An 18,460-nucleotide genomic window follows, 5' to 3' on the forward strand; every position below is an offset into this window, starting at 1 on the left:
TTTCCCTGTAAATTTGCTCCTCTATATCCTTCCCACTGTTTGGTGGCCTATAAAACACACCCATTGTTTCTTAACTCTAACCAAATAGATTCTGTCCTTGACCCCTCCAGGACATTCTCTCTCTCCAGCACTGGATGATTCTCTTTAATCAATACTGCCACCCCTCCTTTCTTTCCTTCCCTATCATTCCTAAATAGCTTGTATCCAGGAATATTTAGTACCCAATCCTGCCCTTTTTTGAGCCAGGTCTCCGTTATCACCACGACATCATGTTCCCATGTGGCTATTTTGCACCTGCAGCTCACCAACCTTATTTACTACGCTTTGTGTGTTTACACACATGCACTGTAAACCTATCTTAGACCATCTTGTATTCTTTCTTAGTCTGATCTCACCTAATACCGTACTATTTCTCACTCTAGTGCTATCTGTCTCTCCCAATCCTTTGTGCACCTTGTTTCTCCTTTCCAATGCTACATGCTGGTGCCCATCCCATTGCCAAATTAGTTTAAACCCTCCCCCACAGCACTACTGAACCTCCCCCCAGGACATTGGTCCCAGCTCTGTTGGGGTGCAACCGGTCCGGCCTGTATAAGTCCCACTTTCCCCAGAACGGGTCCCAATGTCCCAGGAAGCTAAAGTCTTCCCTCCTGCACCATCTCTCCAGCCACGAATTCATCTGCTCTATACTCCCATTTCTCTACTCACTAGTGCGTGACACCCGAAGTTATCCGGAGATTACTACCTTTGAGGTCCTGCTTATTAATCTCTTTCCTAGCTCCCTAAAATCTGCCTGCAAGACCTCATCCCTCTTTCTATCGATGTTGTTGGTGCCCATATGGACCACAACCTCTGGCTGTTCACCCTCCCCTTTCAGAATGTTCTGCAGCCGCTCAGTGACATCCTTGACCCTGGCACCAGGGAGGCAACAGACCATCCTGGTATGATAACGTTTTGCTGTTACCAGCGTTTTATCCCCAAATTTTTTAACTGAATTCAAATTCTCAAACTGCTGTAATGGAATATGAACTCACGCTCTATGGATTATTAGTCTAGGTCTCTGAATTATTAGTCAAGTAATATAACCATAACTACACTACCGTACCCTAAAATATTACAACCAGGACTGCAAAAAATAACTTAGTAATCAAGTGAAGGATTGTTCTTCATACGGCGGAGCTCCGCAGTCAGAGGAGAATTGTATACTTAGTCTTTCAGGGAGTGGAGGGACACAGAGAACCCAGCTCAGTTAAAGGTCACATTTTTCACAATCATCATTAAGACAAACACATTTTCGCAGTTCACTTCCTGTACCAGCTACTCCGTGCCCGTGCTATCGACATTAACCTTCGGTGCTGTCTGTGTGACTGGCAGGAACCGTGAGGAGAAAGGCACAGTCACTATAGTGAAAGTTTCAAACCGCCCTCACCAGGCTCACCTCTCACCAATCTTTTAGCAAGATTTGTTAATTGATCTATTTCAGCAGGTGGATTTCTATAGTTTTAACTACACGTTGAATTCGAATCTTTATTTGCCGACAATTATGGACAATTGTAACTTTAGTTACTTTTCTCCATATCTTTTCGGACCAGACACGTTTGGAGAAATTGAAACCCTCCAATCATGTGACAACAATCAAGACTAAGTGAATCGCAACAGGGAGGGGGTTAAAGCCTTAAATCGATTAATTCCGCACTGAACTCGCAAGTACTAGTTATCGCTGGGTTACAGGCGGGGACCGTTCAATGTTGCTACTTCTAGTGGGCGACAGCTATTATCAGGATACGAATCAGCAGAATCGGGCTTTGAAACCCACGCGCAACCTGCAAGCTGCGGGTGGTGTCTGCAGAGCGCCGAGCAGCTCACTCCCCACATCCGTGCCGACCTGTGTGAAAGATGAACAGCAACCGAACCATGCCTCAACTACTGGTGACTCTACTTGCAAACCTTAGGTAATCTAATACGGACGTTCTTCAGTGTTCCATCATGACTATTAACATCGTTACATTAATATTGATACAGATGTCTAATTTCTGCGCAGGCTGGGCCCTGATTGTTGCCGAAGGGGCTCGGGTTGACCAGACCCCCGATTTTCTCTCTGTGTCTGAAGGAGGGACAGCGACCCTGACCTGTACCTATTTTGCTGATAAAATTCACGACTTTGTAATCAATTGGCTTCACCAGCAAAGAAACCAAACTAATCAGACGTATATTTTTTACATGGACAAGTCCAAGGGAAACCATTCCAACCGACTGGTAAATACGAAAGACCAAGAACGAAACATCAACAAGTTATCAATAACGAGCCTTCAGCAGCGAGACAGCGGCACATATTACTGTGAACTGATGATTCTGAGTCCACCTTCCAAGGGAGGTTTGAGGGGAAACGGAAGCAGATTGATAGTAACAGGTAGGTTCTATTATTTCAGTCCCAAGGTGTGGAACTGTTTAAAGGACTCAATTTTAATTCAACTAGTCACGTTCTTGCAGTTATGACCGAGTGTTTATTCGTGATGTGAAGGTTGAAACTGCTGCACACCAGGCTGAATTCGATAATCCCATCCAGGAGCTAGAGATGAGGAGCTACAATTGGCCAAGCCCACGGTCTAGGGAGGGAAAGTCAACAGGACTGCTGCTCCTGGTCATTATTCAGGGTCAGTGATTCTTGTTGGAAACTGTGGGAGGGTAGGGCCGGGATCGGGCTGGACAAAACAGCACCGCAAGGCTCGCTGAGAATCCTCGCTATCGGTCAAACCCGACTCCCAGCCCCACACAAGGCCTTCGGGGGAGTAGGAAGGGAGAAAATGGGTACATAATATGGATATGTTCAACATGGTTTCAGTGAATCAGTGTGGATAACCTGAATACAATTTTACATCTGATCCGCTTGGTAATTGGCACTGATGTGGATGTAGACCGGAGTTAGCGTGATAGCGACATTTTATTCTAAACGTTATTTTTTGTGAATTGATAGCTAGCATCTTTCCAACTATGATATTATAGTTTTTCTCAATATTACTTCGCAACCAGAATTTGCATCATCTCCTTGATCCATGTGAGAACTTTCAATGTCAAGACTGCTGCGGATAAACTTCATGTTATATGCTTGTATTGGTGAATGCTGTACAATCTAATTCATCTGTGACTTGGGTCGACATCGTCAGGAGGATGTAGTGAAGTCTAGTTTTAAACTCTTACTTATGGTGGAGAAGAATGCTGAGTTTTTTATGTGCAGATCTATGATTGGAAACAAACAGAAAATATAATTAACCCGTAATTTTGTTGACTTTTCCTAACTTCTCTCTGAATGTTGGGTTTTACGGGTCACTTTTGACTTTATGTCTTCTGCTTGTTGCTTCACAACCTATTTCAAGCTTACTCAAGGAAAGCAGCACAACCGGCACAGGCAAGTAATGCCGAAAACCAACTAGGCTTAACGTTTCGACTAAATTATACCACAGGTGCCCTGCACAGTAACGTTAATCTCAACCCTGTGTGTAATGATGCCGAACAGTCGGCAGCCAACATGTCAACGGCTGAAAATCGGGACTTTAAACACTGACCGTCGAATCAAGTGGTGGGATATTAGATGACCAACTCTTAGCTTTCGGTAAATTCCTTTTTGGGCTGTTTTAGAGGACACGTTAACCTTTCTGTTTTAAATGGGATAACATTTTCTCTAAAACAGCCGAGAGAGCAATTTCAGACCAAAGCCTCGGCGTAATATTGGGGCTCTGGCGTTTTAATCCGTGCTTTCATCATTTGATTAAAGATTAAGTGAAGGGAACCCATAACAACATATACAGCGTGGGGTAATCTCACAGTGAAAGCTACAATAATAGTGATTTCTCTTTTACTTGTTTTCAGTTAAACGTTTACTAATTGAAGAACACGGAGGTTGATAGAGATTTATATTTTTAATTGTGATAAATGTGTGCACATTTCCTTTAAAGAACCTGATTCCTGGAAAAACAAAAGTTCCTGGCTTTATTTGCTGCTGTGTCCATTCATTATTTTACTGTTAGCTGTATGCAGCTGGAAAGCGAAACGTGAGTATTATACTTTCATTACCAGTGATAGATGCATATACTCTACTTTCACTGTCTGCATCAGATGTTCTCATAAATTAATATAATGATGCATTTTAACAAATGTTTGAGGTCAAACGGAAACTCTGTTGCTGTTCGTGTTATATGTGCTTAAATATGGTAACTAGAATATGTTATAGCTTGTAATAGTTGTAAAGTTTTTGTAACATTTATCTACAAGAGAAAATCTATTTACCACATCAAGTCCGCCATTTCCACAATCCCTGAGATAAAGTTTTATAAAATTTCTCCTTGGACTCTCACCCAAACTTAATCTACCCAAACTCCAATTATCAATTCATCCAATTTGCAACAAATATATATTCCTTTAAGGCACAAAAACCCAACAGGAAAAGTGGTCCAACCGTGGCTAACAAGAGAAATTAAAGATAGTATTAAATCAAAGGAGGGGGCATATAACGTTGCCAGAAAAAACAGTAAGCCTGAGGATTGGGAACCTTTTAGAATTCAGCAAAGGAAGACCAAGAAATTGATTTTAAAAAAAGGGAAAATAGAATGAGAGTAAAATAGTGAGAAACATAAAAACGGATTGTAAAAGCTTCTATAGGTATGTAAAAAGGAAAAGACTGGTGAAGGCAAACGTGGGTCCCTTACAGACGAGACAGGAAAATTTATAATGGGGAATAAGGAAATGCCAGAGAAATTAAACAAAGACTTTGTGTCTGTCTTCATGGCAGAAGACACAAAAAATCTCTCAGAAATACTAGAGAACCAAGGGTCTGGTGAGAATGAGGAACTGAAAGAAATTAGTATTAGAAAAAAAATAGTACTAGAGAAATTAATGGGACTAAATCCCAAGGACCTGATGAGTTACATCCCAGGGTTTTGAAAGAGGTGGCTATAGAGATAATGGATGCATTGGTTGTCATCTTCCAAAATTCTATAGATTCTGGAACGGTTCCTGCAGATTGGAGGGTAGCAAATGTAACCCCACTATTTAAGAAAGGAGGGAGAGAGAAAACAGGGAAATACAGACCTGTTAGCCTGACATCAGTAATAGGGAAAATGCTAGAATCCATTAAAATGGATGTGATAACAGGACACTTAGAAAATAATAATAGGATTTGGCAGAGTCAACATGAATTTATGAAAGGGAAATCATGTTTGACAAACCTATTGGAGTTCTTTGAGGATGTAACTAGTAGAATAGATAAGGGGGAACCAGTGGATGTGGTGTATTTGGATTTTCAGAAGGCTTTTGATAAGGTCCCACTCAGGAGGTTGGTGAATAAAGTTAGAGCACATGAAATTGGGGTAATATACTGGCATGGATTGAGAATTGGTTAACAGGCAGAAAATAGAGAGTAGGAATAAACGGGTCTTTTTCAGGTTGGCAGACTGTGACTAGTGGGGTACCACATGGATAGGTGCTTGGGCCCCAGCTATTCACAATCTGTATCAATGATTTGGATGAGGGGACCAAATGTAATATTTCCAAGTTTGCTGATGACACAAAACTGGGTGGGAATGTGAGTTGTGAGCACGATGCAAGGAGGCTTCAAGGGGATATAGACAGGCTAAGTGAGTGGGCAAGAACATGGCAGATGGAATATAATGTGGAAAAATGTGACGTTTTCCACTTTGGTAGGAAAAACAGAAATGCAGAGTATTTTTTAAATGGTGAGAGATTGGGAAATGTTGATGTTCAAAGGGACCTGGGTGTCCTTGTACATGAGTCACTGAAAGCTAACATGCAGGTGCAGCAAGCAATTAGGAAGGCAAATGTGTACCACGGGATAATGGTTATCTATGTCCTCACTCGGTGTCCCTTCAACCCCTATCGTAAGCAGATATTTGTCCTATTTAATTTTGGAAGTTAGCTGGGGGGGTTTCTGGGAGTCTGTTCAGCTAGTCTGCAGTAGAAATTATTCTGGCATCTTTCTAATTCTGGGCTCACAGCCCAAGCCCGCTTACATTTACATTATACGTGTCTCTCCGAGGTTTAAGTTTTAGATTTTGGCCCAATGTACTTTTTCTAATTTAAAATATGTTCAGCTTTGCAAAACGTAACACATTGCGACTGGGAATCATCAGCAAAGTGGTCTCAACTCTGGAGGTACTATGCATTGACTCTATACGGTGATCTACACAGGGTTAGCAATTGTAAACAATTTTACAACACCAAGTTATAGTCCAGCAATTTTATTTTAAATTCACAAACTTTCGGAGGCTTCCTCCTTCGTCAGGTGAACGATGTGAAAATGAAATCCTCGAAATGAAGGGTTAGAACAGCGTGTTAGAACACAGGGTTAGAACAGCGTGTTCTTCCAGATTATAAAACTCCTCTAGACGTAACCTAGTACTGGCTTCGCCTTGTTAATGACTGGAAACTTTAATTGAAATAATCACACTCAAGCACTTTTCTTTTTCAACCTTTGTAGATGGGCGTCCTTTTGTGACGTATCTCATTTACCATGTTTATAATTATGTTATTTTAATATAATTTGTTAAAATTAGACCCGGTGGCCTATCACTCCCCGGAAGTCCAGTTTGTCGTCCCCATCTGGGGAGACACTTGTATCCCGGTGGGGTTGTGCATACCTGGCCCCACGATTTTCACTGTCCTAGTAAAATTGGATCGATTTGTGATGTGCACGTTTCATGTTTCCTGTTCCAATGTTGATTACTTCACATTTATTCACGTTGAAATCCGTCTGGTGTCCTTAGGCTATCTGCTCCAATGGTTCACAGCTGTATGAATTCTCAATTTCCCATATCCTCAAGTTATGCATAATATTGTAGCATATAGTACAGTTAGGCAGTGTTACGTCTCTCGGTGTGAATAGAATTACAGAATATATAGTTAACCTCTGCTATATCTCTCCTGTATATAATACTAGGCTATATGGTGTGGTTAGGTTCCATTAGCTCTATTGTTGTATCTAATGTTATGCGTGTGGTGTAACTTAGCTGTTCTATCCATTTGTGTGTGTATTGTAGTCTATGATGCAGTTAGACTTATGCCCCAAATATAAAAGCCTGATAAATACATTTCAGTAGAATTATTATAAGAATCTGATGAGTTGTTGTATTTCCTGCAACGATTTATTGAAAATATTGAACCTTAACGTCTTGTAAATTTCATTGATCCTCATACAGCTATAAGACAAATCTAGAATCATTGGGTGCAATATGTCCTTCCCCGGGCTGCAGTCCAGTACTAATACTCCCGTTTTTCTGTAAAGTTGATCTGTTATTCTGCTTTCTGTTTTTTCACCTATTTTGTATGAAATCTTTTAGCTTTTCCAGTGTAAAAGATTCTGCTGGCAATAATACTTCAGAATCTAAGACTGGCAGAATGCACTTTCTCACACTGCAGGCTGGTATAATAATAATTATAGAATCATACAGCACAGTAGGAGGCCATTTGGCCCATCGTGACTGTGCCAGCTCTTTGAAACAGCTATCTAATTAGTCCCATTCCCCTGCTCTTTCTTCGGAGCCATGCCATTTTTTCCTCTTCCAATATTTATCTAATTCCCTCTTGAAATTTGCTATTGAATCTGCTTCCACCGTCCTTTGCGTCAGGGCATTCCAGTTTATAACAAAAATAAGGTGTAAAACAAATTCTCTTCATCTCCCCTCCGGTTCTTTTCCCAAATATCTTAAATCTGTGTCCTTTGGTTACCGACCCATCTGCCAATGCAAACAGTTTCTCCCTATTTACTCTATGAAAAGTCCTCATAATTTTGAACATCTCTATTAACCTTCTCTGTTCTAAGGAGAACAACCCCAGCTTCTCCAGTCTCTCCACATAACTGAAGTCCCTCATCCCTGGTACCATTCCAATAAACCTCCTCTGCATCATCTCAAAGGCCTTGACGTCCTTCCTAAAGTGTGGTGCCCAGAATTGGACACAATACTCCAGCTGAGGCCTATGCTGTGTTTTATAAAAGTTTAGCATAACTTCCTTGCTATTGTACTCTATGCCTCTATTTATAAAGCCACGGATCCCGTATGTTTATTTTTAACAGCCTTATTAACTTGTCCTGCCAACGTCAAAGATGTCTGTGCCTAAACCCAAAGGTCTCTCTGTTCCTGCACCCCCTTTAAAATTGTACCATTTCGTTTATATTGCCTCTCCTCATTCTTCCTACCAAAATATATCACTTCACAGATCTTTGCGTTAAATTTCATCTGCCATGTGTCTGCCCATTTCACCAGTCTGTCTATGTCCTCCTGAAGTCTGTTACTATCCTTCACATTGTTTACTACATTTCCGAGTTTCCTGTCATTTGCAAACTTCGAAATTATACCCGCTATACCCGAGCCTCCTGTTTCTCCTGAAAGTTAATTTAATTACAGTTACAGTTTTGACACAACGCAAATGTTTCGCTTGTAATGATACTGAGTCGCTTTGTGATTCCAGAGAAACAGTTAGTTGAATGCAACGCTTCGTCTACTAGGACCGTCCCAGAGGTACTGTAAGAAAAGATAACTCTATGTTTAAGGCAAAGGTGAAATGTCCTGCACTTTGCACAGCTTAGGTTTTAGTCTAATGTACAATCAAAATAACACATATTATGCAACAGAATGTTTCTGTTAAGATTTAGCAGTAGTTACTGATTTGTCCTTCCATTCTTCGGTAGTTTTCAAGCATACCATTTTGCTTTGAAACGCGACATATTAAGCAGAGCCCTGTTAGGATCACGCCTCGAAATTTTTTTTTCAGTTATTATCACTGAAAAGCATTGTAACGGATCAAGGAGCATGGCGCAAAGCAGAACCTAGAATACAAAAAGCAAATTGTAAAACGAGATAAAACAGTAAATAGCAGTAGGTGACACCAACAAGAACGCAATAGCGTTCATTTATATAGCACTTTTCGCAACCTCAGAATTTCACATAGCGCTTCAGGAGCAATGGGTTTACTTTTTAAACACGTGGGGTAATTTTAACCTAACTCGCCAGGTGGGAAACTGACGCGATCAAGTGGTCACTGTCTTTAGATAAACAAACGTGTTGTAATGTGGAGTTAAGGAGTTCTTCTACAGTAATTTACAGTAATTATCCCGATCTCCAGCCGTAACTTCGGCAGATATCCCGGAGAAACGGCGTAAACAGACGTTTAGGGTAAGGCACTACTGTGTATTTTGATGTAAACGTATGGACTAAGCAGGAAGGAGCAAGCGTTTGTGGACAGAGTATTGGCAGTTGACAGGATACAAGACATGAAACTTCAGAGCAGCTTTGATCTAGTGGTATGGATAAAATAGAATGGGAAAAGAAAGGATGAGGCAGAGAGGGAAAGGGAGAGGCTTGAGGCCACAAGTGCACTGTTCATATCTTAATTGTTAGCCAGGCATTGAATGTCACTTCACAATATTTTAATTATAGGAGCTGCCTTGTTCACTGCAGACCAAACCTCCTAATGGTAGCGTTTCCAATATTTTCATTATTTTATCTGCAATTTTTTTGTTATATTTTAATTATGCAAAAAATTCCTACACCGTTATCATTACAATATCTTGCAGAGACATTAACATCAGGCAAGGCCACGATTTTAAAATTCTCATTCTTGTGTTCAAATCCCTCTGTAGCCTTGCCCCTCTCGAGCTCTGTAATCTCTTCCAACCCTACAACCCTCCACAATCTCTGCGCTCCTCCAATTCTGGCCTCCTGTGCATTCCCAATTTCCTTCCCTCCACCATTGGCGGCGGTGCCTCTAGCTGCCTAGGCTCTAATCTCTGGAATTCATAAGAATATAAGAAAAAGGAGCAGGAGTAGGCCATATGGCCCTTCGAGCCTGCTCCGCATTCAGTAAGATCAAGGCTGATCTTCAACCTCAACTCCACTTTCTTGCCCGATCCCCATATCCCTTGAGTCCCCAAGAGTCCAAAAATCTATCATTCTCAGCCTTGAATATACTCAATGACTCAGCATCCACAGCCCTCTGGGGTAGAGAATTCCAAAGATTCACAACCCTCTGAGTGAAGAAATTCCTCCTTGTCTCTGTCCTAAATGGCCAACCCCTTATCTTGAGACTATGACCCCTAGTTATAGACTCTCCGGCAATGGAAACAGCCTCTCAGCACCTACCCTATCAAGCCTTCTAAGAATTTCATACGTTTCAATGAGACCCCCTCTCACTCTTCTAAACTCCAGAGAATATAGGCGCATTTCATTCAATCTCTCCTCATAGAACAATCCCCTCATCCCAGAAATCAGTCTAGTGAACCTTCCTTGCACCTCCTCCAAGGCAAGTTTATCCTTCCTTAGGTAAGGAGACAAAAACTGTACACAGCACTCCAGGTGTGGTCGCACCAAAGCCCAGTACAATTGTAACAAGATTCCCTCCCTAAATCTCTTTACCCCTCTCTCCTCCTTTATGTCGCTCCTTAAAACCTATCTCTTTGACTAAGCTTTTGGTTACCTGAACTAATATCTCTATATGTGGCTCCGTGTTAAATTTTGTCTGATAACGCTCCTGTGAAGCGCCTTGGGACGTTTTACTATATTAAAGGCGATATATAAATGCAAGTTTCTGTTGTTGTAGTACCTAAGAAATTTTCTGTGACCAAGACAGTAGGTCTAGATAACACGTGCACTGCTAACGTTCGTTCTTTCCAGGCCACTTCAGGACCGGATGGATCAACATATGCGACCTTGTTTTCTTCAAGAATAGAGGAAACTCCGCAGAATGTAAACTTGGAGGTCGTTTATTCCGATCCGCTGAAAGAAAGGAATGCGCCCAATCCGTCGACGGATGAGGTACATTGATTTAAACAGTAAGGGTAGACTTAGAATTAAACGATAGAACATTCCGCCGGACATCCAGATACACAGCCCTCACTGGGTGTTATAAATTAATGTAGCAACCACCATTTTTTTCAAAACTCAGTACTTATTTAGTGAGCTACTGACAGATATATTTCAAAAGTGAATTAACGTCGTGTGAAATGTATCTACCGCTGCATTACGGTCAGTTCAAAGTCACACCCACTGCTAATTCATTCTAATTTGTGCAAACTACTATCATTAAAAATGTAAATACCTGTTCGCTACATTCTCCATATCGCAAAATGTAGACAATAATTGAGTTGTCTGTATGCCCTACATTTACAGATGGAATATTCAGCTGTGAAGACCTGCAAAGCAGAGGCCAAGGCACAAAGTGGGAATGGACAGCAGATGATTTACTCCCAACTGCAGTTTAAAGAGAATAACAAAGCTCAGCTTCTGACACCCCGCTTGCAGTAAGCTGCAACCTACAGATCCATTACTGTTTCCGACAAAACTTTTATGTTTAGACGAAAGCAAAATATTGCAGATGCTGGAAATCTGAAATAAAATCAGAAAATGCTGAAAACTATCAGCAAGTCAGGCAGCGTCTGTGGAGCCAGAAACAGAGTCTCGTTATCACCTCCTTTTGCCTTTTTTTGTCATTTAATATCTCCTGGCCGCCACCCTATCACGCTTTTGTCACCTCTCGCTTTTGTCTTTCACTACCCCCCCCCCCCCCCTTTCCCCTGGCTCTGTACTTGCTTAAAAACTGTCCATCTCTAACATCTCCCAGTACTGATGAAGCGTAACTCTGTTTCTCTCTCCATAGATGCTGCCTGACCTGCTGAGTGTTTCCAGCATTTTCTGTTTTTATTGTTAAAGCCTTTACGTGACCGTTTAACGCTGAAATGGGAATTATTCGCCACTATCTGTTTCTGTCATTCCACGTGCTATCCTTACTGGCACTAGCGACGTTCAGGTATTTCGTCAATCATATGTAAAACGTGAGGCGTTGAGTTTGAAGTTGAGTGGAAAGTAAGGTTATTACTTGCTGTAGATTGGAGACACTTCGTTATCTGTTGTACTAGTGAACAAAGGACAATAGTTTATTGATATCTTCCAATTAGTTTCATGGTTTCACTTAGGATGGAGTTTGCATTAAAGACCAACGACAGTGATATAAATTAACCACCACCATGTATGCAGGGAGTAAGTATGTTAGAGCTGGCTCCGCAGTCTGGCGCTCCCGGCGTGGAGTGAGACCTACAGGGAGCTCGTCGGGAAATGGTGGCTGATTTTCCGTCTGTTTAAATTAATGGATGTAAAAAGCAGGGAGGCAGTGACCAACGCCGGCTGCTATGAGAGCCCGACCGCAGAATAAGCTCCAATGGTGGTGCAATACCTGTGGGGGTCTCTTTACAAACACTTTACATTGTGCGCCTGTCTACCGCCACCGAGTCACGATTTACACCGAAACGTTAATCAACAACATTATAGCTTCCGAACCCAAGACGCGGAGTCAGAAAGCCGCCGGTACTTACTCGGAAAGGTGAAGCTAATAAGCCTGTTCCCGACGAGGCACCAATTCCATCGTTAAACTGCTGCAGATCTAAATGCGTTTCGCTATTAAAGTGTTTCAGGTCGCAATCGCTACCTTCTCCTCGCTCCCTTTCAAAAGTTTAACTTTCCCATTTTTTAATATTAATACCGCCCTCTCACGCTGAAACGCAACTTTTGCCCCATCTCTGTGGCACGCTTGGGACAAGGGCAACATGCAGTAGAAAGGAAAACTGTGTAAAGAGAAAGGAAGAATTTAAATAGAGTTCCAGGTCACACACTACATCGGCACTTTCGTGCAGACAGCAGCACTCGGCGCAGCCGCAAGCGTCTGGGTAAAACACCCACATATACTATCAGATGAGGAATGAAACTGATAAAATCGCCAACACAGTCTGTCAAATACCACCTACAGCTGGTTTCTCTGTCTACACAGTAATAGCAATACTGATCATTGTTAATTACTTTTCAGTAGGACGGGTAGATAAGGTGGTTAAAAATGCATACCGGATACTTTCCTTTATTAGCCGAGGCATAAAGGATAAGAGTAGAGAGGTTATGCTAGAACTGTATAAAACATTGGTTAGGCCACAGCTTGAGTTCTGGTCACCTCATTACAGGAAAGATGTGATTGTACTAGAGAGGGTACAGAGGAGATTTACGAGGATGTTGCCAGGGCTGGAGAATTTTAGCTATGAGAAAAGATTGGACAGGCTGGGGTTGTTTTCTTTGTAACAAAGGAGTTTGAGGGGAGATTTAATTGAGATATATAAAATTATGACGGGACGAGATAGAGTGGATAGGGAGGACCTATTTCCCTTAGCAGTGGGATCAGTGGCCAGGGGGCATAGATTTAAAGTAATTGGTAGAAGGATTAGAGGGGAGCTGAGGAGAACTTTTTTTCACCCTGGTGGTGGTGGGGGTCTGGAACTCACTGCCTGAAAGGGTGGTAGAGGCAGAAACCTTCAACTCATTTAAAAAGTACTTGGATGTGCACTTGAAGTGCCCTAACGTAGAGTGCTACGGACCAAGTGCTGGAAAGTGGTATTAAGCTGGATAGCTCTTTTTCGGCCGGCAAGGACACGATGGGCCGAATGGCCTCCTTCCGTGCCGTAACTTTCTATGATTCCATGATTCTATCCAAGGAAGCAACACGGACAGTGTATCAAATGAATGGCTTCAACCAATTATTGACTGCTGTGTATGTTCTGAATAGAATATTAGCATTCTATTATGATATATATAAAAGCAGCATTATTCTGGATTCACACAGAGAACTAACAAATACATTTTGCGGATGCTACCGATAAACAATTGATTGCAATACGTTGAAAAATAAAATTAAATCAATTTATTTTTGCATCCCATCTAATTCACTAGTTTAATACTAAAACGTATCGACATTTGTTTACTATTTATGTTCTCCAAAATCCCAGTTCCATAAATTTTAAAAATGGATATCTGGTTACTTCCACTGATACTTTGTATTGTAAATGTGCAGCTAGGTAATTAAATCTGATCTCTGATTAGAGAGACGGAGACAGAAAAAAAAGAAATAGCGTCCGATTTAGAGAAGCAGACACAAAGCTAGACAGAGAGATGAAAGAGATGCATGATTACTCCAAGTAATGCATGAGTTTAAAATAATTATGCAATACATAGATAGATGTGTTGGCCCGTGGTGGGAAACTCTGCTGTTGTGCATTTTTGCGAAGCTAAGAGTTTAGCAAGTTTAGTTCGTTTATAAAACTCACAGACTCACCGCAACACTCCTACTTATTGTAGCTATCGCTGTACAGGACTTAAGTGCATTTGTGCCATCAAAAGGAATTTAGTAATAGCAAGACAGATCTTAAAGGTCACGATCACCAAGCTAGATTTTAAATTACATCCTCTGATTGCAAAAGATAAAACCGCAATGTGAGATGTACCGTGTTTTGTGACTTAATCTTTGAGGCTTGTTTAAGAAAACGAAATAAGATTAAAGGGTGAATTCTGCGAACATAAATGAAAGATACCACAGCCTTGTAATATCTAAATGTTTTTTATGTACCTAATACAATTGAGTTTTTGTTCCTATTTGATCCTGAGCTGAGCTTCGGACCACATATCCTCTGCTTCACAAAGACCCCCTACTTGCACCTCTGTAACATCGCCCATCTCTGCCCCCGACTCAGCCCATCTGTTGCCAAAACACTCATCTATGATTTTGTTATCGCCCGACTTGGCTATTCCAAAGTTCTCCTGGCGGACCTCCCATTTTCCACTATACTTAAACTTGAGCTCATCCAGTACTCTGCTGCCCGTATCCCAACTCGCACTAAGTCCCGCTCACCACTGTGCTCTCTGGCCTACATTGGCTCCCAGTCCAGAAACACCTCCTATTTAAAATTCTCATCCTTGTGTTCAAATCCCTCCGTGGCCTAGTCACTGAATATTTTTGTGGAGCCAGGAGTAGCACCCCTGCTCCTTCCCACTCCATTTTAAAAAAATATATATTTTTACAAAATTCTGGCTCTTTCCTGATCAGAACGTCAGTACACATGGGCAGAGATAAGCTACGCCCATGTGACCCTTAAAATGCAATACGGTCCGAAATATGCCATGAGGACCCCGTTTGCATGGGAAAGAGGCCTATCACTTGTTTCAGGCTGGCGCTTTGGCCGACCAGCTGTAGGTCTGTGAAAATTTACCAACCCCATTTTGTGGCCCTAATGTTCAAGTGAAAATCGAGTTTTAACAAAGCGAATTGCTATTTGGAAATTGAATTACACAAACTGCAACTGCGATTGCCTTTGGTTATTGTTTTTCATTTAATGGCAACATTAAAGCAATAATTGATGCCAGATGATTATTGTGTTGTGGACATTATAGACCATTTGTCTTCATAGCATCATAGCAGGTACAGCACAGGAGTTGGCCGTTCGGCCCATCGTGCCTGTGCCAGCTCTTTGAAGGAGTTATCCAATTAGTCCCCATTCCCCTGATCTTTCCCCATAGCCCTGTAATTTTTTTCCCTTCCAGTATTTAACCAAGTCCAGTTTGAAAGTTACTATTGAAGCTGCTTCCATGACCCTTTCAGGCAATGCATTCCAGATCATTACAACATGCTGCATAAAGAAATGTTTCCTCATGTCACCTCTGACTCTTTTGCCGATCACCTTAAATCTGTGTCCTCCGGTAATCGACCCTTCTGCCACTGGAAACAGTTTCTTCTTATTCACTCTATCAAAACCGTTCATGATTTTGGACACCTCTACCAATTCTCCCCTTAAAATTCTCTTTCCTTTTTTTTATCGTTCATGGGATGTAGGCATCACTAACAAGGCTAGCATTTATTGCCCATCCCTAATTGCCCTTGAGAAGGTGGTGGTGAGCTGCCTTCTTGAACCACTGCTGTCCATGTGGTGAAGGTTCTCCCACAGTGCTGTTGAGTAGGGAGTTCCAGGATTTGACCCAGCGATGATGAAGGAATGGTGATATATTTCCAAGTCAGGATGTTGTGTGACTTGCAGGGGAACCTGCAGATGGTGTTGTTCCCATGCACCTGCTGCCCTTGTCCTTTTAGGTGGTAGAGGTCTGGGTTTGGGAGGTGCTGTGAAGTAGATGGTACACACTGCAGTCAGTGTGCACCGGTGGTGGAGGGTGTGAATGTTTAGGGTGGTAGATGGGGTGCCAATCAAGTGGGCTGCTATGTCTTGGATGGTGTCGAGCTTCATGGGTGTTATTGGAGCTGCACTCATCCAGGCAAGTGGAGAATATTCCATCACACTCCTGACTTGTGCCTTGTAGATGGTGGAAAAGCTTTTAGGAGTCAGGAGGTGAGTCACTCACCGCAGACTACCCGGCCTCTGACTTGCTCTTGTAGCCACAGTATTTATATGGCTGGTCCAGTTAAGCTTCTGGTCAATGGTGACCCCCAGGATGTTGATAGTGGGGGATTTGGCGATGGTAATGCTGTTGAATGTCAAGGGGAGGTGGTTAGACTCTCTCTTGTTGGAGATGGTCATTGCCTGGCACTTGTCTGGCTCAAATGTTACTTGCCACTTATCAGCCCAAGTCTGGATGTTATCTAGTTCTTGCTGTCTACGGGCATGGACTGCTTCATTATTTGAGTGGTTGCGAATGGAACTGAACATGGTGCAATCATCAGCGAATATCCCCATTTCTGACCCTATGATTGAGGGAAGGTTATTGATGAAGCAGCTGAAGATGATTGGGCCTAGGACACTGACCTGAGGAACTCCTGCAACTATGTCCTAGGGCTGAGATGATTGGCCTCCAGCAACCACTACTGATCTAAGGAGAACAACTCCAGCTTCTCAATCTCTCCATACATCTGAAGTCCCTCATCCCTGGTACCATTCTAGTAAATCTGTTCTGCACCCTCTCTTAAGACCTTGACATCCTTCCTAAAGTGTGGTGCCCAGAACTGAACACAAAACTCCAGCATGAAGCCTAACTAGTGTTTTATAAAGGTCTAATATAAATTCCATTTTTTCGAATAAAGCCCAGGATCCCATATGCTTTTTTATCAGCCTTCTCAACTGTCCTGCAACCTTCAAAGATTTGTGTGTGTACACCCCCAGATCTCCCTGTTCCTGCACCCCTTTAAAATTGTATCATTTAGTTTATATTGCCTCTCCTCATTCTTCATACCAAAATGTATCACTTCACACTTCTCGGCATTAAATTCCATCTACCATGTGTCTACCCATTTCACCAGTCTGTCTATGTCCTCCTGAGGTCTGTTACTATCCTCCATATTGTTTACTACATTTCCAAGTTTAATTTCGTCTGCAAACTTTGAAATGATACCCTCTATATCCAAGTCCAGGTCATTAATATATACCAAAAAGAACAGTGGTGCTAATACTGACTCCTGGTTGACACCACTATATGCTTCCCTCCAGTCTGAAAAGTAACGGTTCACCACTACTCTCTGTTTCCTGACCCTTAGCCAATTTTGTATCCAAGCTGCCACTGTCCTTTTAATCCCATGGGCTTTAATTTTGCTAACAAGTCTATTATGTGGTACTTTATCAAATGCCTTTTGAAAGTCCATATACACAACATCAACCACACTACCCTCATCAACCTTCCCCGTTACTTCATCAAAGAACTCAATCTTGACTAAGGACACCTAGAATGAACAAGACTTTAGCCCAGTAATTTCAGTAATACTGCAGCAGATACAGTCCTTGCTCTTAGAACATGCAAAATTGCACGTTTCTTATTTTAAAAATTACCTCAATTAAAAGTTGATTCATTATTTTGTATGTGCTAATGCCATAAAATGCAAGTATGTTAAATAGCTAAATGTACGTCAGAAAATTCCAGGTCATAATTATGCTGGAAATCAGCAGAAATACATTTTAGATGTCTTGGATAACAAAGCAGAATATAGTCAATAAACATGATAGTTCATGATTTGAGCATCGCACTAAAGGTGTTTAAGTTAGACAATAATCTAAATTTAACAGTATGCAACGCATTAATACTTTACAGTGAAATGTATTATTGATCCACTCTCCCTCTTATGCTGGTTACCTCCCAATTTTACATTCTTTCTTATAATAAAAAATGTATTCATCCTCCTCACAATTCCCGCTGTGTTGAAGTCCCAATAGTATCTGATCTAAATCAGGGGCCAATAAGGGAGCAGAGTATTTGAACAATAAAATGTGTTCTTTTCCAATCAGGTTTCCAGCCTGAGGTTTGCGTTTCCGTTTCCCTTCAGTTGGTTTCATTCCCTTTTCAAAATTCCGAAGAATGTCCAATACTGGAAGTTTCAAACAGATTTTCCGTGCGCTATGTTTCCTCACAACGAAGTCTGAATGTAAGTGTATATAGTTCATATTCATCGATTTCACGCCACATGACAGCCCTAAGCAAGGGTTTCCTCTTTGCTCCTGGTGTGGCGAAATCATAAACCCGTTCTTTATAAATGTACGTACAATTTTGCTACACCGAGAGTACAATGGCAACTTCACTCCAAGTAGGCTTAATTTCCTCTGTGCGCTATTTTTAGCGCACCAGTCAATCCCTTTCTGCGCTATTGTAGCCAATTT

General features: G+C 41.6%; 1 protein-coding gene across 2 annotated transcripts; it reads left to right on the forward strand.

The window, feature by feature from the left end:
• Positions 1–1,631: 1,631 nt before the first annotated feature.
• LOC137342000 (uncharacterized) lies at positions 1,632–18,078 on the forward strand. Of its 2 annotated transcripts, XM_068005571.1 has the most exons (6): positions 1,632–1,952; positions 2,042–2,410; positions 3,954–4,049; positions 8,479–8,528; positions 10,680–10,820; positions 11,175–18,078. In XM_068005571.1, the coding sequence occupies exons 2-6, from the start codon at positions 2,221–2,223 to the stop codon at positions 11,307–11,309; spliced, it is 612 nt and encodes a 203-aa protein (XP_067861672.1). In that variant the 5' UTR covers positions 1,632–1,952; positions 2,042–2,220; the 3' UTR covers positions 11,310–18,078. The 2 variants fall into 2 exon arrangements, with proteins under 2 accessions (XP_067861672.1, XP_067861671.1); XM_068005570.1 differs by having other exon boundaries at positions 1,632–2,410.
• The last annotated feature ends 382 nt before the right edge of the window (positions 18,079–18,460 follow it).

This window comes from Heptranchias perlo, chromosome 25 (assembly GCF_035084215.1).
Source record: "Heptranchias perlo isolate sHepPer1 chromosome 25, sHepPer1.hap1, whole genome shotgun sequence".
Lineage (NCBI taxonomy): Eukaryota > Metazoa > Chordata > Chondrichthyes > Hexanchiformes > Hexanchidae > Heptranchias > Heptranchias perlo.